Below are 22,203 nucleotides of genomic sequence, written 5' to 3'. Positions count from 1 at the left end.
TTTGCTTATTCTGCTTTCAGCATGACTGTATACCACTCATGTACAGTATGTGCAGAAAATGAGAATGTCCTGTTAACTACTATTATTACTATTATTATTATTATTATTATTATTACTAATGAGGAAATAAGTATCATCCATGGGCACTATACTATAGTTTGCATGCAATAAGTTCTGCATATTTAACCTTAAAGTGTGCTGTAAAAAGAACAAAACACAGTCTTAGGCTTTTTGCGAAAAAGTTCTACAACAGCTTGCACAATCAGCAGACTAGACCAGAAAAGACAAGAAACCTTCTCTGTGAGTGACACCATATTGTTGAGGGCAGAGGCCACCACAGTGGTCCACTACATCACATCTATCTGATCCATCTGAATTTTCAAACTGGAGTCACACTTCACAAGAACGACTGTACTCATCAATCTACCAGAAAATAATCTGCATGTTTGGAGACTATTCAGGAGAAACACGCTCACAGAGAAGAGATGGAATCACTGTTTTCTGTGGGCTGCAGAGTGGTGGCGTGTTTTTCCCATCAATGAATGTGGTTTTGCCCTTGACAGACGTGATTGGTGACAATGTGTGGGGTTGTTGTGGTGTCTGATGTATTATTGAAGCCAATATGTGGTGTAGTGAAGGAATGATTTCATGGGCAAGAATGTCCTTTAACATAAGTTTACACTTTGAGGGCAAGCTTACTGCTTAGTGATAAATTGGCAAAGTCTTTAAGCTAGTAATTTCCTCAGCACGTCAGTCTAGATGTATTGATAGTATCAAAATGGCACACCTTTGCAAAAATGTCTTCCTATAGCTAGATCATTATGTCTAATAGAGCATCATCAGTCCAGATGTGGAATATCCTACAGTATTCTGCCCACAGGCTCATCAGATCTACGCATCAATAATGCCAGGACAGTGTTAGCACACAGGGATGGTATTCCTGACAATGACATTGTGCCATACTGTATCTCACACAAAAAAACATATCATGATTCTTTGATATGTATGTTTGTTCACATTTTCTGTGATTTTGTTCAACATCTATGTTTAAATTACATTTTCTTTCCACAGTTGAAATCCATGCTGTCCAGGGTAACAGACATCTCTAAATTACCCCCATATGCAAGTACAGTATGTGTGAATGCAAGTGTTTGTGTGCCTTGCAATGGATTGTGTCCCATCAAAAGTGTAGCCCCATGGCTCTGTGCCTGCTGGATTAGGATCTGGCTCATTATGAGCCATTAAAAATAAAACATTTACCGAAAATGGATGGAAGGATCTATGATTAAAATATTTTAAAAATACTATGTTCCATTAGACAAGAATGTTAAGTTTCTTTTGTGCATAGATATACAGTATATGACAGGGATGCTAACTGTAGTGTCTGATTAGTCTTGAGAAGCACCAATAACGTATAGGGTTATATGCAGCCATCTTTAATATCAGTACACGGTTTTATAAAACTCAGCACATTTTCTTTTCTGGCCATCTGCTGTTATTACACATTTCATTTCTGAGCTACAAATTATAATCTGGGCTGACTCTGTTACAAACCATAGAGCATCTTGCTCTATGGCTAAGCCAAACAAGGCTGAAATAAATGTGCTATTTCTGAAAAGAGTGGCATTTGCTTTTAAACATTTACATTTCTCATAGAACAGCATGTTTTTTTTTCCACACACTACACAACAGACATAACAGAAACAATCCACAGACTATAAGAATAAATTACACCATTTAAATTATCCAGAATATGTGTGCTTGAAAAGGGATGTTTTCTTTGTGTGCATGTTCTTGATATAAATAATGGTGAAATTTCCAGAAATCCTCATACTGTCGTCAACTCTTTTGCTGCATTTTTTGTGCATAAAAGTCCCTACATGTCTCACAGCAGCGCTGGTACCATCTCATGTCTTGGCACAGGTTCTTTTCTCGGATCACTTTACAGTACACAGGCCATTGATCCTGCAGGCATTTGAATGTTAAGGCAGCTAAAAAAGAAGAAAAACACGTGCAACATATATTTTAGATGTTTTTGTCAAGATTACACTGGTCAACATTTTTCAACTGGAGTTTGAAAAAGAAAATGTTCAGTAGAAATGTGTGGCAGTGAAGTGACCCTACTTACTAGTATATCACATATTTTCCTGCAATGTCCAAACAGGTCTGGAAATTATAAATCAGCCTTTCTGCATTAACATAGAAGTTTTTTTTTTCTCCATTAGGTGTCACTAAATGCATTGCTAAGTGCAGGAAATCTGACATGACCACTTAAAGGGACAGCACCAAAAATACATTTTTTAATATTTTTATTGCATTATTTTAGTAATTCTATATTTTGAGAATACTGAAAGGAAAAAAAGAATTGTATTTTCCCACAAATATACAGTAATTAGATGATACACGTATCTAAACTTCACTAAAGAGCTTCTTTTCACCTACAGCCTAGGCCCTGCTATTATTTGTATACTTTAACAAGTGAGCATACTACAAAGAAAACAAGATTTATCTATTAAATATGTTAACAGTATGCAATTATTTATACTGTTCCACTCACACTAGTTGTTTACTGAAACACACAAAATATACTTAGTGCCATAGTGTTGATATAACTATATAAGTAAGAAGATCTTTAATGAAACAAAAATGAATAAACATTTATGTCTGCCAGAGACATAAAAAGACATAAGAAAACTACATAGAAGACTGCTAGACCACTGTTTAGTTCTTTACTATTGAATTAAAAGAGACAAGTTGATTTATATACTTAGCTGTCATTTAAGAATGGTTTTTGAAATCGCACGTCTATTTTTAAATCAAATACAGATTCCACAAGGGTAAATGTCAGTGCTGGAGGTATTATCTTAACACACCACATCTCTCTCCCGAAATGTTATGAACCCATCTTAGTTTGACACTATGGCAACAGTATCTAAAACACTATCCATCATTCACCTTTAACACATGTTAACTGATATTATCTTATCGCAAATTCATTAAAATGTCAGGAATAAACTTTAGTATAAAATATGTTCTGAGAATTAGTTTCCTTTAAAGAAAAGATGGCTATTAGATTGTGTTACCTACACAAAACTGTGAGTTTGAATGTAATTGTGAACATAGAGGTAGAAGACAGGGGACAACTATTATACATTTCTTAGTAAATAAGATTATTTTGAGCCTTTTTGTCCAATACATTACTGAAAATGCAGATAAATTTAGACAAATGAAGCCAGAGTATTTTAATACCCAATTTCTATTATTTTGAACTATTGTATAAGTACAATAAACACAGCTTATTAGAACTCTATTCAACATAAAATGTGAGGTACTGTAGGCATAATATGTACATAATATGTCAGAATCAATAGGCATTATACTGTAGCTCTATAGTCACATTTAGATATTTAAGCTCCTACATAATTTGTTTACCCATCACTAAAAAACAACACACAAAACAAATAAAAGTAAATTAAAGTTTAGTATAACAATATTGCAATAAATATTGAATATTATAAATTCAACCAAATATATATACAGTACTGTATTCAGTATGCAATAAATATATATACAGAAAAAGATTTACACAGTATTACTTTGTATAGGCAATATACACAAATATATTGCTTTTTATATAAATTTTATTTTGTAAATAAAAACATCTGTAATGTTTACATGAAGATTTATCATTTTGTAAAAGATGCAAATATGACTAAGAATCAAAGTATAGTTTTCTTCAAAGCTTTTTTAAGACCTTGTCTGGAGTGCTTGATGGATATACAGTACAAAGACATTAGAACATTAAGGACAACATTTGCAAAAATGCTTCTTAAATTTTATATTACCTCTGCAAAATCAGTATGGGAATGCTGCACGTTTATGACATTGTATTTCAGTTAACATCATACAAATAACTTTGTTTTGACCGTAATTCGGTATATCTTCATATGTTTTGTGTAGTTAATAGGTTTCTAAAATCTTGGAAAACCTTTGTCATGTTATTACTGTGCCTCACCACACCTAACATGATTAATATACGATTTATAATGGATGTAATTTTGGAATATTTCCGCTGGGAATGATTCTGCCAGGTATTTAATTCAACATTATAACATGTGCAGGCAAAATAGCACTGTTTCACTTCTTTAATTGACTGATAATCTCTTGTTAAATTATGACTAAGGAAAATTCCTTTTTGATCTGCAGACTATTTTAAGTAATGTGGAAATTTAAAAAGACATCAATAAGAAACAAAATAAATGGTTGTCTCAGTGTCTGGGAAAACAACTGTTTCTGAACCCAGTGCTCTGTGTTGGCAACTGTATTTCTTTATTTTATCTTTAATTTCTTTCTTTAATTTATCATTACAGTGGTTTTACCATTACAATATATGTAAGGATGCAATTAAATTTCAATTAAATAGCCCCTGGCTATTCAGACTCCAGCTTATTGGACAAAATGATTAGAAAATGTATGGGTGCCTATGGTAAGCCCTGTTCCTACCACTGAAAAATACAGAGAAAATATTAATATATTCATTTGCTTTTCTATTAGGTGTATTACCAGCTAGAATTTACTTTCTTTGCACAATCATATTTATGGTGACAGAACTTTGAATAATGGTTAAATATACAGTATCTACAACATTACAAAAATATTCACCCCCTTCCATTGATGTCCCATTTTGTTGAATTACACAAAATGTGTACACATTTTTTAAAATAAAATATTTTTAATCAGTACTTGAATGCTCAAACTTAACATTTTTATGGGTAAAAGCAAAATGTATATATCAACATTTAATGATATATACATTTATATAATAACAACTGTAAAATAAAAATACAAATATTTGCATTGGATAGGTATTCACCCCCTTTGGTAACAATTTGAAAATCCTAAAATTAAAGTGAGCAAATTATTTTGGCAAGTCACACAATTTGATAATTGGCCTCTGTGACCAATGACAGTGGTTCACGTGATTCCAGAATAAATACACCTCTCTTCGTAAGCCACCTACTGTAAATCAGGGAGTGAAGATTCAACCATGTAGACCAAAGGAACTTTCAAAACACCTCAGAAATAAATTTGTAAAAGACACATATCAGACATGTATCACACAGACCAGGAATGCGGTGTAAAGACATTTCGAAGACACTGAATATCCCTTTGACTGTTGTGATGTCTGTCATTAAGAAAGGGAAGGTGTGTCATACAACCCAGACATTGCTGAGATCAGACAGTCCTTCCAAACGTGATCAACCCAGCAAGGAGAAAACTGGTTAGGGGTGTCTAACAATGGTCACTTTGAAAGAGGTACAGAGTTCAATGGTTGAGATGGTAGAGAATGTCAAAGCCTCAACAATATCTAATTTTCTCCAAAATGATGGCCTCTTTGGAAGGGTGGCAACAAGGAAGCCATTAGTGAAAAATAACACATATTAAAGCATTTAAGTGATATTGCAAACATGTGGCAAAAGGTTTTATTTAAAGGAGACAAAATGAAACTTTGTGATCTAAATGCAAACCGTTACATCTGGCACTAACTCAACAACGTGCATCCCCCAGTAAACACCACTCCTAAGGTCAAACATTTGTTATGGGGCTGCTTCTCATCAGCAGAAACTGGAAAGCTTGTCAAAACTGAGGGGAAAATGGCTGGAGCAAAGAACAGGCAAAACACACATACCTGCTTTAGTCTACTACAGACCTAAAACTGGGATGAAAATGTTTTATCAGGGGGACAATAACCCAAAGCACAAGGTCAAAACTATTGTACACTGAAGTGGCTTAACAGGAAGAAAGTGAATGTCCTTGAATGGCCCAGTTAAAGTCCTAACTAGAGTCTGACAGTAATTCTGTGGCAAGATTTGAAAACTGATATCCATCAATGATTCCAAACCAATGTGACAGAGTTTGAATAGGTGAAGAACAGGTGAAAACTGCACCATCCTGCTGTGCAAAGTTAGTATCTCAAAGAGATTTATCTAAAAAGAATGACACCCAGAGACATACAGTAAAGACAAAAGACAGCCACCAAATACTGATCCTGGGTCTTATGCAATTATTACTTATGCAATTAGTGTTTTTTTATTTTTCATTTGCAGTTTTTGCCAACAGTTAAGTTTTTTCACTCATAAAAGTGTTTAGGTTCAGCATTCAATTCGACTAAAATGTTACCTTTAAAAAAATGAGTAAACACCATTTGTAATTCACCAGAATACGTAACAGATTGGGACTTCACTGGAAGGGGATGAATTGTTTTGCTAAGTATACAAAACATATGTTACTGTACATCACTCACCTAGTCTTGGAGAGGTGATAGTGTTCACGTTAATTTTCTCGTTGCAGGGCTCTTGGTGGCAGGGTCTGTAAGCTGCGGGTTTCTCTGATGAGAAACATTCATTGCCATGGCGTCCTGTGATCTTGTGCATACATTGAATCACCCTGGACTGCATCCCCTTTCCACAGGTAACTGAGCACTGCAAGGTAAAGTATATCTATATTACAACCACAAGTTTAAACAAAAGATGACTCGTAGTTACAACTGTAAAAATATGCAGTATTAAAAGATTATATAAGGACCTATGTTTGTCAATGTGACTGTTAGATGAAATGTATTGATTTAAGCCCGTGGTGAATGCAAAGTCTAAAATGAGAAATAAAAATAAATTGTTTTAAAACATAAATCAAAAGCAAATTAAAAGGAAATGAAGGTTATATACTTATGAAATATTATGATACATATACATGTCAAAATAGAAATACTGCAAGAGGCTTTTATGCAAATACACATTTATTTCCTAATTCTTAATTAGCTCTTAAGAATTAGCAGCACTTTATTGCACACTTTTGTTTTTTGTGACCTTTTGTTATAATGTAGCACTTTTAAAATTTAAAATGTTTCTACAATATAATTTGTAACATATGAATGCTCCTTTCTCTTACTTTCAGATCCCTTTAAATGCTGTTGTTTCAAGTGATTTAACTGTTTCACCAGAGTACACCTTTGCACAAACATTAAATGACCAATTACACAAAATACAGTACAATTCTCTGATGAGCACAGGCATTTCATTTGTGGAAACAGAACTGTTTTAAAATATGTGTGCTAAATGTAGGTAGACAGTATTATACACATGGGAGAAGTGGAAAAAATAACAAAACAGACTAGTGAGCTTCCTGTGGCCTCAGTGTTGTGCTTTTCATTTGACAAATGTGACCTTGATATTCTCCAAGGATTGTATGACTTTAAAAAAGAAAACATTTAGCTAAGAAAGGAAAAAAAGAGAATTTATTTAAAGTAGAATATTGTTTTTCATTTTCCATTATACAGTAATTCACTATTTTAATCTGAGTATCTTCTTTCCCAGTAGGGAATACTAATTTTTCAAAAGCTTATCACTGTTTAAATATTAAGTTATGAACCTAGCAAATCTTTAATTAAATGTTTAAAGGTGGTATTTTGTCTTAATATTTATTTTGTTTTCAAAGCAGAATAGATGCATTTTAGAGCATGGTATAAACAGTAAATTATTAAAATGCCAAAGACTGTAGGTAAATAGTAGTACAATTACATTATGCAAAGTGCAGGGAGTAAAAATCAGTTTTTGGTTGCATATTCCTTAGACGTAATAGCTGCATGAAGTTTGCAACCCACTGAGCTCACTAAACCATTTGAGACTTTGCTACAGTCTGATTTAATTCATACCTATTCTTGAATTGTTCAGTGTTTCAAGTACAGTGTTTCAATTTCTTCTCCAGAACGTAAAATATATAATCAACTGTATTTAAATCTGGAGACTGACTCCTGATTTCAAGGATGGAACTCCTTGATAAGGTATTGGGTCATTGTGACCAAAAGAAACTATTGGGTGAAGCACCACCCAAAATATATGGAATCATTTCCTTCGATATAAGCAGAAAGAATGTTGGTGTACACCCTCAGAACTAGTAAATGATTTCCAAAAGTGGTCATTTATGCAGTTATTCTGTCAAAGCAAACTGCAACCAAATTTGAGTTTTACACATTGAGGTCAATGTGTCTCAATACTTTTAGTTCCCTAAAACCACTGGGTTGAACACAAAGTACTTGTTTTAATATGATGAAAGTATGTATGGAATTACCCCAAAATATAATGTATATTATACTGTACTTACAGTATATTAATCTCATGATCATGAAGACATGACTGTAAGGTAAACATAGCTTGGACTTTATTGTCCCAGATATTCTTGGAGAGCACTATACACATGATTTTGAGGATTACAGTGAAGAATACCTCTGTACTTTTTCATGCAGTTTACATAAAATTCACAGGATACAAAAATGGGATAGCGGGCATGGAAATGGTAGTGAAAACAATTCACCACCTAGTGGTGATATATTCCATAGTGCAGAGAACACAAAGGACATAATTGCATGTTGGCTGAAAAGCTATTCATTCTGAGTTCACAACACAGAGCATGTCTCATAAAGCTTTACTACCCAGCAGGTAACAATGCTGCTTCCACATTTAGAGATGGCTGTAGGCAATGAAACCTATGCTTGAGTTCCTGCAGTCTGTCAAGCTTCCATTTCAAAGTGTAGCCACCAGGCAGTGTGATATTGCTGCCCCTGGGGCTTCACACAAAGCAATTATACTAATACCTGTTATAAGCCTGAGGTCCTAATTCCACCCTCTTCCTGAGGGGATAGATGGATAGGCCAGTCCTTACATTTCCTCTTTCATTGTTCACATTGGGCAAGTGACTGAGACCATTTTATCTCTTATATCTTCTATCTTTACAGTTTATTGTCATGTCTATTTGCTTTAGCTTTTTCTGTGGATTGATTGACACCTAGTGTCTTCGATCTACCATGTACTGGGCACGAGTTGAGGTATTGCCATTTTCTCTGCCTTATTTGAATTATTGTTAAGCTACTAGCTACTGCTTTCAAAACAGTACAGTAAGATTTCCATTTCTACCTGTATTTTTTGCCTTCAAAAATTTTGCTGTTCTGTTTGTTTACTTTTGTGTTTAAAAACTTTATTCACCTTTTTACAAAAGAGATTTTTTTTAATTTTTGAAGAAATTGTTCCATACCTTCCCTTTATCCTGATTGTGTTTTTTACCAGGCTTTCAGAAGTGAACTCCTCAGAGCAGTAGTTCGCAAATGTTTTGGACCAAGTACCACCCCTGATCAAACCAAAGCATCCAAGTACCACCTACAAGTCATCTTCTCCTAGGAACCCCAGAAAATCTCAATGACCAACATGAGTGCACGTGCGCGCACACACTCACATACACATATAATAAATATTATAATAAACTTTATTTGATATAGTGCCTTTAAAGGTGGCTTCTCAAAGCACTTTACAGAATGACAAAAGGAACAACAACAATTAAAAATAAACAATAAAAAAGCACCATTTCAGTGAGAGGGCTGAGCCTGTTAAGTCGAGCAAAGCCGATGTGAATTCATCGGTCGAGCCCTGATACAATTCACAACACAGTCTAACAGATTTTAAATCGTCAGGCATTTTCTTGACGGCCAAGGCCTTGCAGTGGATGCTGCAGTTCATATCTGGAGCAACCTCTCTAATTCTTGCAACTACACCGCTGTTTCGGCTTGTCATCGCTCTAGCACTGTCTGTACAAACTCCGATGCATTTTATCCAGTCGATGCCATTCTCTTTGATAAATTCATTCAGAAGCTGAAATATGTGCTCTCCTGTAGTTCCTGTTGGTAGCAGCTTACAGAACAGTCCTCATGGGACATGCCCTCAAACTTGTATAGAACATAAATGTGCAAATTGGCCAAATCAACAACATTTATAGACTCATCTAATTGCAGTGAAAAGCATCTGCTCATCTTAACGCGCTCTATCAGCGTACTTTTGACATCATCCACCATATCAACAATTCTATGAGTGGCTGTGTCTTTCAGAGGGGGCAGCAGGTCGGTTTAGCAGCTTTTTCTCCACACATAATACAGTACGTGTCAGCTCTTTTGTCAACGGTAAATAAGGTTCTTCAAAAATAGTGTGGGGCTTACCTGCTTTAACCATCTGCAAGTTTGCATTTTTCCCCGTTTCCATTTCAGGAGTCTGTCTCAGAAGTTAAAAGAAGTTTTTATTTCATGCGCATGGGAGCGGAACACAGAGACGCTCTGTGTATTTTTCTCAAATTAACCTAGAACAGTTCTTAATATTTTTGTGTTATCTATCATGCTTTCCTGTGCTCACAAGATTGCCAGTGTTCGTAGTACGCATTTCTATGATTTCCTGTGCTTACAACATTGGCATTGTTCCAAAATCACGCACATTCTACTACCTACCTATTTGCTGGAGATAACTTTTTTTAAATACAATTGGTCAGCACGCATTCCTATACAATGGTATAGAATTACATTGTAGCTCTTTTGTCCACTCAAGTATTAGCAGACGCTGTATCGTGGTACGTAGGCTGCGTATTCAACAAAAATTAATTTTATTAAAATAGAAAATATGAAAACCCGTCCCAATTTTTCAGTGCACACAACTAAGTTCCGGGGTCATATGGCGTTCCGCCTGGCGGCGCTCCGTGTACCACAACTGGTAGGCGTACCACAGTTTGAGAACCACTGCCTCAGAGGAAAGGACAGAGGAGATGGCAGGTTTCTGTGTGGTGGCCTGCACTCTAACATGTCCTCCACTGACAGATCTCACCAATCTCTCCCACAGGGTTCTCCTAGGTTGGTTATTTCACAGGAAAGTCATCACTGCGCGAGACGTGACATTATGATATCTGAAGTGGCTGCAGGTCAGTGCAAATCAGGGCTCTAGAACTAGAGCGGGATTTTGACCCTTCAGCACTTTAACACTAGTTTAACATACTTGTGCAGATGGAAAACACATCAGTGATATCTTCCTTCATTGCCCAAGGTGGACTAAGATGTTGGTCTTTCAATTTGAATGCAGCGTAGCTCCTTCTGTGTCACAATACATCCCTTCTAGGTAATGATGTCCTGGCACACTTCTGGCCTCACTTTGGGCTATAAGCTTTTCTACCAGTGCAGCTATGGCCTTTGTCCCTGAAGCGGAATGTTCGTTGGTTCTAGTGTTGTCTTTGGTTGTTATTTGTTTGGTCATTATACTACTCAGAGTACTAGAGCCTAGGTACTGTAGTTCAGTGGTAGCTATTCCAACAGTGGTGACTACCAATAGTGGAACAATCGTCAGTGAAGATTAGCTAAGAAATAAGTAGAGATAACATTGAAAAATAAGCCGTTACAGTAACGCATTACAATCATGGTGCAAAACTCAGTAAACATGACAACAAATGCAGGCAGCGATTATGCATCACCGATTCTTTGGAGGTTAAGACAGGAGTCAGGGAATGTTGTAATATTACTCTAATGCCGTCCTTGATATTTTTTACCATGATGCTACACCTGACCACCAACAAGCTAGATAGATCCTAAACTATGCTGATACTGAAAAAGAGCTCCCTTTTTTATTCATCTGGCACAAGTAATGATGCTGTAGCATATGATCATTTGGAAGCAGATCTCCAGGCAATTGTCAGTAACTTTAGTAAGGCATGCAAGAAAATGGGACTGTTGTTTAGTACTTATTAAGCAAAGATCCTCCATCAAACAAGCTCTCTACAAGCAGCCAATAAGAAGATAAGTACAATACTTCCGGCATTTCTGATGCATGATGTGTGATACATTAGATTGTGGAAAACATTGGAATCTCTGCACTTCAAAAATCTTTCAATTTTCATGTGACAAAAATAGGAAAAAGTAAAAATGGGAGTGGAAGAAACAACGTGCCGCAGTCCGAATCAACAATCCAGGGTCATTCATGCTACTCATAAACACAAACACCAGTTTGTAGATGCCAAAACTGGGATCCCAAAACCTATTAATTAGCCTACTTCAGACCACTATATTTGACAATTATGGGAGACAATCATACTTGACAATCACCAAAGAAAAAAAGGATATTTTGAATTGGCAATTTTATTCTAAAAGTACACTGCATAGAAACATAGATACTAAACCTTACATTTTGCAGAATCACATATTATTATTATTATAATTATTCAAACCTACAGACACAAAATAAGAAAATAAACTGTGGTCAGTTATATTTTCCAAACCAGTTCTAATGAAAATCACACTGCTTAAGGATCAAAACAGAAAAATATACTTAATTCATTCATTTACACTTTTTACCAATAATAATAATATTCCCCTTTTCATCATACTGCTGCTTTCAATTATTAATCAGATACATTATGTTAACCAGTCATCCTACCACAAACTAAGCCAAACTTTGAAGCCTATAGTGTTTGCCAAGGCATGAGTGAAACACCAGGATTGCATTTGGCTCCTGCCATTAGAGTATTTAACTGGCTATGAAAAATTGCCAAGCACAAAAGGCAGTCATAAATACTTATAATTCTGCTAAGACATCAGAACATTTACACCGGAGACATCGTGATTAAAAACTCCTGATTGTTACAAGCAGATGTCAAATATTCTTTAATATAAGACTTATTCAAATACAGAACTGGATTTTATTATATATTGACTACATGGAAATGTATGTGCTGCCGAGCTATGTACTGTACAATCTAGTCTGTGCAGCAGTTGCAATAACTAACCTCATTCAATGAAAACCTTTCTTCAATGGCTTAATCCAGCATTGAATGGTCAATTCAGGTATGATACCAAATATAACACTGTTGAGTAATTATAAGCTCTAACAGTTGGTTTCTGTAAATCTTTAAGAATGTAACACAACAGAAGTCGAAACCTTCCTATGTTTGTCAACTCTGTGCCCTTTACAGAGATCTGTGTCTTAAATTAAGATATGAACCCAGCAAAATGTTATTAAGATAAACTGTGACAAAACAGAGGTTATAGGTTCCTAAAATCAGCTAGGTGATTTCAGTGTTGGTATTGACAGGGTTAAATTGAAATTAAACCCTTGGTGTTTCTCTTGACCATGTTTTGTGATTTGAAGCTTATGTAAAGAACATCAAAAGGGTACCTTTTTCACTCAGCAGTAACATTGTTCAGTTAAGATCCTTGCTTTGTACATATGTGCTTAATTTGCTTTGTGTGCTAATTAATACATTCTATTTTACAATAAGACCAGTCTTAATAATTTGAGTATTTACTAAGGTGCTCTATACTGTAGATGTCCATATTCTCAGAATTCTGCAGCTCGTGTGTTAAAAAAAAAACCTCTCATTCCATGTAAACTGCACTGACTCCCTGTGAAATTTGGAGGGTACTTTAATGTTATGTTAAGGCCTTACTGCATGAGTATAGTCCAACACATGATCTGAGATCTTCTGATTTAAGCCTTCTTTCTTTACTGAATATCAGGCTTCATTTAGAGGCAACAGAGCATTCTGTTCTGTGCCACCACATCTGTGGAACTCATTGCCCAAATCCATTAGAGATTTTGCGACTGTAAATATTTTTAAAACTCATTTCACCATTGATTTAATTGGGTCCATTACAGTGCTTTTTTCTTTTCTTTTTTATTCCAGTTATGTGTATTATGCATAGTCTGCTATACAGTGCTTTGGGTTTTTTGGAAAGTGCTTATAAATAAAATTGTATGTATAAAATCCCAAAGATTTTCCTACATTATTACTTAGTAATTTATTGCAATCCTTAAAGTGACATGAAAATGGGCTGAATTTCAGGACTGCATGTCAAACTTTTCAAAGAGCAGGAAATTCACTACAGATTTAGATTAAGGAGGTCATGCAAGACAAATTCAGCTCCAATTTTACTGACCCCTCAGCGTAAACAGGCCCTTAAGGTGCAGAACAAAACAAGTATTATCCTGACCACTTAATGCTCACCTCACAGTAGATAAATGTACATAGTGCAAAATGCCTGAGGTCAGCCTAATAGATAATAGGGTTTTCCTCACAGTGAGCTAAGTAAAAACATCACTCAAGAGATGCATATACTGTAACAAGTGCCACTCTCAAAACTCATGTCATGGCAGCTCATGTGCTTAGAACTAGTTCATACCCATTCAGAAATTTGCCACAGGCCTGACCAGAAAATGAACTGCTACTTAATGTTTAAATGCTATATAAACTGTATAAACAGAACTTTACAAAAAATAAATATGATTTTCTTAAATGAAACAATAAAAAATCGAAAAAAAAAGTTGATTTAAACCACTCTGTGAATAATTAATTAATGGGGATTTGGAAAAGCTAAATAGTTCATTCTTAAAGATGTTATCAATACTATACAGTAACAAAATCTACATAGTAGCATTTGCGTTTTGATTCACTACTGCCCTTATGTAAATTATTTCATTTTGTATGTGGCTGTAACAGGAAATTTGGCTTTCAAAAACATTTAATACTATGTTTCCAAAAACAAGTTTTTTTTGTCATCCTGAAACTAAAGTGTAGTGTATTGTACATTTATGCTAGTAGCATGTGTTTATGTGTTTAGGAACCATACTAAAAATAGTCTCAACTATGGATAATAAGAGTTTAAATGGGTAATTCTTGTTTAAAAAATAAAACACAGCATATGCCTATAGGACATGTTTGTGTTTAATGTTTTGTAGCCATCAATAACTGAAAAGTTCAGCACAGACCCATGTGATAATTTGACCTCGGCAAAACTCAGGACAAAGGAATCTTAAGGGAAAACTGTTTAATCCAGCCAATTTGTGTTTAAAGAAGAGACATACATGAGGATATGCTATGGTGTAGCAAATCGAGACTGCAGCTGTCCTTTCCTGACCTTTAGGAAAGCATCTGTATTCAGACTGCAAGCTGAGGAACTGAACACGTGCCTGGTGAATGTGCTCATGTTTGTACAGTAAATGGAAGTAGGTTAGGCTTTTATTCTACTCCTCTTGTTATGTTAATTTAAACAAATAAGATAAATGGTCTTTAAAGTGCCTTTTCAAAGGAAGAATAATATTTTTAAACTTTAACCAAAGCCAAAAATGTGCACACTGGGGAACTTCATTTACTTTATCGGGAGATTAAGGGGCATTTTGTGATACATTTTAAATGATCTTTCTATTTAGAAAAATATCTTTTTTCTAAATATTTTGCAGAGCTACCAAAATGTAACTTAAAGTAGATGTAACTAAGGTACATTTATTTTGTTTTCTGAACATTGTTGTGTTATTTTTTCAGGGGTTAAAAGGGGATAAACTACATTGATAACATTTCTGAGTGTGGTATCCAGGGACACATGACTTGCAGAAACTTCCAAATCCTCTATATGTTCACTTAACATAAACAAATTGCTGAACACACAAAACAAAACAAGTAAACATAATTTTTAGCCTCATAAAATAGAAGAGTAAAAAAGAAAAACGCAGAAATAATTACTTCTCATTAAACACATAATACATACAAGTACACACATGCAATGCACATAGTTTCTGGGATTTTGTATAACTGTATCCAGAGGGCATTCAACAGACATAAGGATACAAGTAATCCTTATGTATAAGGATACATATAAGTATCCTTACATAAGTAAATAAAATTAAAGGGAAATAGTTAATGTATTAAATTATTACAAATATTTATCAACATGCATTAGGATATGAAACAATATTACTCACTATTGAATAATCTCACCATAATGGCATAATTTCCCAGTTGTACCACAAGGAATGTTGACTATGAACAGTAACATTACTCAAACAGTGTTAACATCCATCAACAGGAAAATTGCAAATATTGTTCACATTTCTGATCCATCCTCAGAGATATGGACAAAACAAAACTAATTGCAACATAATAAATGTTGGGATACATAGCTATAAATGTCAAATTTGCATCATGGGAAGTAATGTTAATGGGGATTATTTCAATGAAAACAAACAGTTTATTTTCCCAGGTTTAAAGCAATGCCCCTATACAAACAGGTTAAAGGAAGTGAATCTCTAACTTTGAATAGAAAAAGTGAATATGTAGTTTGAATAGAATACTAAAACCCTTAAGAAAAACAATGCACTTTCTCTGGATCAGCAGTGAACAGGTTTTAATTCAATTTATGTAAAAGTGCATTTGAGACTGAGCACATTTTTTTAAAAGGGTTGTGGGAGCCTTGAACCAGCTATCCAGCTATACTGTTGTGACTTACAGTATACTCTGTGATCCTTCAACAAACAAAGAAATGAGATCCTTAGCTAATTACAACCAAATGCTCTAAATGGGCTAAGTGATGTCCTCATGTTTGTAACCTCTTTAAATGTTCTTATTAATCTTATGTCATGCAACATCTCTGTGGACTTATAAAAGCTTTTAATCATTTCTTTGATATTCAATAATAATTTGGAGGAAATTGATCATAAGACATCGCAAACCCAAGCAATAGCCAAATAACACAAAATTAAGTGTCTTTGATTTGTCATTTGTTTAACCACATAAATACAAAACAGAAAAGAGCAAAGACTTAAATGGGATGCGTTTCTCAACAAAGATAATGAAAAGAGATGAGTGTCTGATCCAATATAGAGCCCTCAACTCAGAAGACTTTTGACAAGCTAAGATTTTTCTGTGGCTGAGATCAAAGCACCAAAAAGAAAGTCAGATATTTGATGGAGCTTTGCAAAAATAAAGTGCTCGGTTTTTCAAATGCAATCTTCTAATGTCACCCAATAGGCACAATAGACATTAATATCAAACATGCATTCCTTTTCTAAGCTGTGGAAAGTTGCAGCTCTGTGCACTTGCATTACTAAACACACTTATGATGATTCTCAGTAATATTCTTGAGGTTTTTTTAGGCTGAATATTAAGAACGCTGGAGTAATAATCACAATGTCATTTCTCTTAAAACACTCGAGTGATTTTCTAGGACGAAGAATAGGGCGATGAAATACTACAGCATGTAATTAACAAGGAAAACAATTTCAACTCAACTGATGAATGACAGATGTCAGGCATTACAAACAGCAAGCCAAAGTTTTACAAACAAGAACAAGAAAATGAAGTCATAAAAAAGCAAGCTCCATAATAAAAAAATATTACTACTAAGAGAAACAACAAAAAACAAAAAACAATTTTATAGACCTCATACACAAAAAAGTTTCCATTGTGGATAATCAATTTTCATTATATAGCAGTTATATGAAATTAATAACAGAGTACAGGCAGATAATGAGCTGGAAGCTCAATACTAGTGTATTATAAAATAAATTGCTAGAATATTAAAGTAACAAGCTGATGTTTATGTAATTTAAGACAATATAAATACCAGTTGATGTGGCACTCCAGAAACTCTTTTTTAGACTAAAGTGTAATAAAAAGTATCACTTTTTGAGGTCCTTTGACTGTATTTATATCCAAAGTATGGTACTAGGTAAAGAAAAAAAAGTCTGAATTCTAAAATATGCAGAAAGTATATAGTGTATTGTTTCTGAAGATATAGTTCCTATCAACAGCTGGTTTTAATCAACAGCATGACAAGAGGCATATGTGAAGGCCAATAACTTAGAAAGCAGAGGCATTGGAATGGAATAAACAAAGAAGGCCTTTGTACTGTAGGTTTATTTAGAAGTTGTGAAAACATTCATTGAACTTACTACAGCGCTTTTGTCATTTTACAGTATGTGCTATGTGTGATATTTACAGTATGTGAACTGACCTGGTATCTTTTACAAATTGTAACGTTTTTTTTATAATGTGCTGTCTGCTTAAATCTTTTACATCAATTACATCAAGTAACATTGTGAGAGTGTGTTGGTAGAGGTACATGCTAAGCACAGTCATAACAGTGTACATTAATATCACCTTTGACCAGTCTCCCGCTCTCCAGAGGTAACATTTGGAATAATCCTCACAATCCTCCACCTCCCGAGGACGCGTGGACAAGTCACACTTCCTGCGGGGGTTGGTGCACTTCACAGAACGGTGACGAGCCCCCTTGCCGCACTTCACAGAGCACTGAAATGCAACCCCCCCCCCCCAGTGGTTACAGTCTACAAAGAAGGCAGGATTTTGCACAAGATCACAGATGTCACCTTACATTCCCATCATCTGTTCTAACATGTCTCCGGGAAAAAAAAAACACACACACATACACACACACATGGCTGTGACAAGAATTCAGCCGGCTGATCAAAGGGGAAAAAAATATTTCTTCCCTTTGGTGTCAGTAGACACTCCTGGCAGCTGTTTTGGTTTAGATCTTCAAGATTGCTTACATCCACAGGTGAATTATTGGCCTGTGCATACCTTGTGCGAAACTGGCATTAAATCACGTGTTCTAATGGGGCTCTTTGGAAGGTCCAGACAAGGATGCTGTGCTGGCAATGGTAAAGACGTACTTTTCAAATCAAAATGCAGAAGCTGACTGGACCAGACTAAGAATTTAGCATTTTAATGTAGCACCTTTATCACATAATCCCTAACAGTAATGCCTCTGCGGTATAGATTTGTGCTCTACATAACCATTAAGATGAAATCTCTCTCTCAGGGCAATTTTTTTTCATATTTACTAGAGGCAGTGCTCTAGGACAGTGGTTCTTTACTGCATCCTATACTCCTTTGGATGTTCTTGCATACCTTTTCAAAAATTGGTGAAGTAGGTCTGTGCTTTAAACCTAAAATATATCATGACTATAGAATGAAAGGTAGAATTATTTACTTGAATTTTGCAGTAAAATTAATAATACATGAAAAGTTACACTCTTTTTTAAGTTTATCTTAAAATATCTAAGTCTCATGGGCTATAGTGTACCTACATGCCTGTGCTTAATTTGTGTTTTTGATGACTCACCTTCTAAAAAAATGGCATCCACCCAGAAAATCCCACCCCCAGAAAGGGCATCTCAAACCCCAGAATGTGTGCGCACCCCAGGTTACAAACCACTGCTCCAGAAGAAAGTTTATGTAAAAAACTTTAAAAACACACTACGTCACAACATCTCTACAAGAGTTTTCAGCTAATAAAAGGTTTATGTATTGCAACCATTTGCATCTTGTGCAGGTGGAAGAAATTTATATTACCTCAGACCACTCTCCTGCCTCCCATACTGTCATACAGTCCTGTCCCTCACAGCGCTGGGTTGTAGCAGGCTTGGGGCCAACACAGTCACGGTCTTTGGCTCTGACAAGAGCACCATTGTGCAGCTGCTGTGTGCAGGCCACCTGTCTGCTTTGAGTTCCCTTTCCACAGGTCCTTGAGCAAGTGGTCCATTCTGTCATCATCCACCTGAGGTAAAAACAACATGTTTCTAAGGCAACGGAGTCTTGTTCCACTGAACAACATGGTGAGCATTACTCAGAAAGTCATCTCACAGGTGCAGGACCATCAGTTTCTACTAACTCTTTACTTTATGCCTCAAGCAACAAAATGTTATTTTTGGCAGCTGTTTATTTGAGCCATGGTGAAGATATGTAAGGAATTTCACTGTGTAGTATGCATAAATGAGAGCCTAAAGATTATATGTAACATATACAGCCTATATTGATTTTCCTTTAATATAACAGATGGACAAAAACTGTACAGTTCAATTAGGTCATGCACTGAATCTTACTACAAGACTGTAAATAACGTTTATTGCTTTAGGATAAGAAATATTTTAACAGAAACACTAACCTTTTCACTTACTGTAATTTATGTTGATAGAACAAGCAGACTTCTATAGTCATGGTGACTGGGATGTTTTCTTTAATAGTGGCATATAATTTATTTAGAAGGTAATGAATAATCTGTGACCACTGTACTAATTATGTCTTAGAATTGCTTAGATAATTACAGAATTGTATCATAATCTTTTTTTGTCTAGAAAGAACAGACAAGGACAACCTCCAGGGAAAACTGCTTTGTGAAGAACAGGATGTCAGCATTTGACCAATTGCAAAAAGAATATATTATTTCAAGCACAAGAATGTATCTAGTTTTTTATTCAAAATATTTTTTTTCATTAGACAAATAATGTTAATTCACTACAGACAACAACCCCCAAGAATCTGAATGCTTTGTGAATGCTTGGTAAGAAACATTTGGCTTAACCTGCTTGATTAATGGGTAGCCTCCTGGCCAAGGGACAAGGAGTCTCAAACCCCATTCAGATTGAGACAAGAGGTAGAGGATGGGCCAGAGGAGAGATGCTTGAGATGAGTGCAAGGAGAGGCATTTGAGTTCAGTATATGTAGCTAGTTTTGTAATGATGGTGATTAGGTGCAGTTGTGTGAGACTTGTCATTGTTATCCCTCCCAAAGCTCAGTTAATAACTTCCATTTAAAACTAAAACTGCTGACAAAGTAACCAGTCTTAATTCTCTGAAGAACAAGAATGACTTGCAAATGTTGCTACCAAATGTGAAGAGATACAGACAGTTAATAAAGATAAAGGAGAAAATTATGCTTTTTTTTAATTTAGTCGGGGTTGAAAGGTTGAAGCCAAGCTAGATCTTGGTATTTTTCCAGCACCCTGGTGCTAATAACCTTTCTTCTTCTGAAAACACAGGCATAGCATCTTCGATATTTCAACAGCATGCATTTCTTCCAATAATCCTAAACACTAACATCTTTGTATGTGCACTAAGCCCTGAACAGTTCTGAGAGAAGTTCTTTACAAACTTGCCTTGCCTGGCAGGGCTGCTCATTGCATTTGCGTACTTGTGGCTCTGGTTTAGTCAGGTGGCGGCACTTTCTGTTGTCTACCACGCTTGTTGTCTTGTTCATGATCTTTGTGCAAGACACTATAGTCTTTCTTTCCCCTGCAATGAGTGAAAAAAACCGATGAGAAGCATATTAATCCTTTAAGAAGGTAGAGCGCTGTTCCTGTCTTTGCAATATAGTAATGCATTTCAGATAATGAGAAAACCTTTCATTTGTCAAGAGTTAGTGGTTTAACCAAAATCCAGCTATTATTTCATATCACATAATAGTCATAATTATCCGAATAAAAATATATTATATTTCTGTAGTGTCATTCCAAAGAATCCCAGATCATTTCATCCAGGGGTTGGGTGGTACTTCCTCCACCCATACAGTGCAGCATTATCTCTGGTTAAGTGGCAGCAGCCCTACTACTGTACACAGCAGATCATAAGGAAGTGGGGAATTACTTAAGCAACTGCATTTTAAGGGAATGTTTATGGGGGACTGCTTGTGCAAGCTCAAGTGTAATTCAGTCAGGGCACTGGGTTTAACATCTTGTCACAGGATCTTTGGGTACGAACCTTCCTGTAACATCTCATCCAAGGGAAGGAATTGCTCAGGCACACCTTTCACTATCACCATACTCAGTAATTAGTTACCAAATTTTGATCCCAAAGGAAGAGTGTCACCTCCTTCTCCACTTTCAGCAGCAACCTAGTTTTGACATCTCCCATCCCAGTTCTTACCAGGAATAGCTTTGCTAAATTTCTAAGCTGCTATTACTGCTGTAACTTTTCATCTAGCTATTAACTACCACCTTAATCCTGTTACTGATTTATTTTTTTTATACTGAAGCAACCAAGTATAATATATTTTGATTTTAAATTGTTTTATGATACACTTTGATGAAGTACTGACTTACCAGCCACAAAAATGTACTGTGTGAACTGAATTTATCAAATTTTAATTGACAAGGCATGAGAATGTGCCCTCATCATTATAGTGTACACCGTCTTTCGAGTCACATGGAAGGTCCCCTCCTACCTCCACCACACACCACGTGGCAGTCTTCCCAGCCTGAGTGTGTCCACATGAAGAGAGGCTCGTTGGCCTTGGTGCTGTGGTTCTCAGGGATGGGCTCCATGGGGATGGTGTACTCGTAATGGATGCCATAGTTCTGTTCATTGAAAAGAAGCACCTGGAACCAAGGAACACAATAAAACCAGGGTGTGGCAGGCAGTGTGTTTAAATTATAAAGAGCTCTGACATTGTGACTTGCTTCCTGCACCATCATACTTAGGCCAGGTTTTCAGGCTTGGATACAAGATGAAGTGAAAGCGCCCTGTAGCCATGTACTAAATCACTAGCTCACCTGACAGCTAAAGCGCATTCTTAACAGGAAGGGAAAATTGTTTCACTTAAAGGAAATTGCCCAATTTCTAAAACATGAATGCCTTTCTTTGTTGAAGGAAACTATAAAAAAACATTTGTCTGGGGTTATGTTTGAGACCTTACCCTTAATCTGAGCTCATCTTAAACAGATAAAAAAGTTTTATTGAACTAAACAATAACAATAACAAGAAACACCTACAGTACATGCAT

General features: G+C 35.6%; 1 protein-coding gene across 1 annotated transcript in view; it reads right to left on the bottom strand.

The window, feature by feature from the left end:
* Positions 1 to 1,839: 1,839 nt before the first annotated feature.
* LOC148837604 (A disintegrin and metalloproteinase with thrombospondin motifs 19-like) overlaps positions 1,840 to 22,203 on the bottom strand; it is a 113,612-nt gene continuing 93,248 nt past the window's right edge. Inside the window, exons 18-23 of the mRNA XM_088911847.1 lie at positions 21,646 to 21,799; positions 20,582 to 20,717; positions 19,000 to 19,204; positions 17,782 to 17,934; positions 6,305 to 6,482; positions 1,840 to 1,991 (exon numbers count right to left, since the gene is read on the bottom strand). Of these exons, the coding sequence (XP_088767973.1) occupies positions 1,840 to 1,991; positions 6,305 to 6,482; positions 17,782 to 17,934; positions 19,000 to 19,204; positions 20,582 to 20,717; positions 21,646 to 21,799 (978 nt within the window). The remainder of the gene's footprint in view (positions 1,992 to 6,304; positions 6,483 to 17,781; positions 17,935 to 18,999; positions 19,205 to 20,581; positions 20,718 to 21,645; positions 21,800 to 22,203) is intronic.

The sequence above is a fragment of the Atractosteus spatula genome, chromosome 3 (assembly GCF_055471065.1).
Source record: "Atractosteus spatula isolate fAtrSpa1 chromosome 3, fAtrSpa1.hap1, whole genome shotgun sequence".
Lineage (NCBI taxonomy): Eukaryota > Metazoa > Chordata > Actinopteri > Semionotiformes > Lepisosteidae > Atractosteus > Atractosteus spatula.
This window is presented reverse-complemented; position numbering and strand designations above follow the sequence as displayed.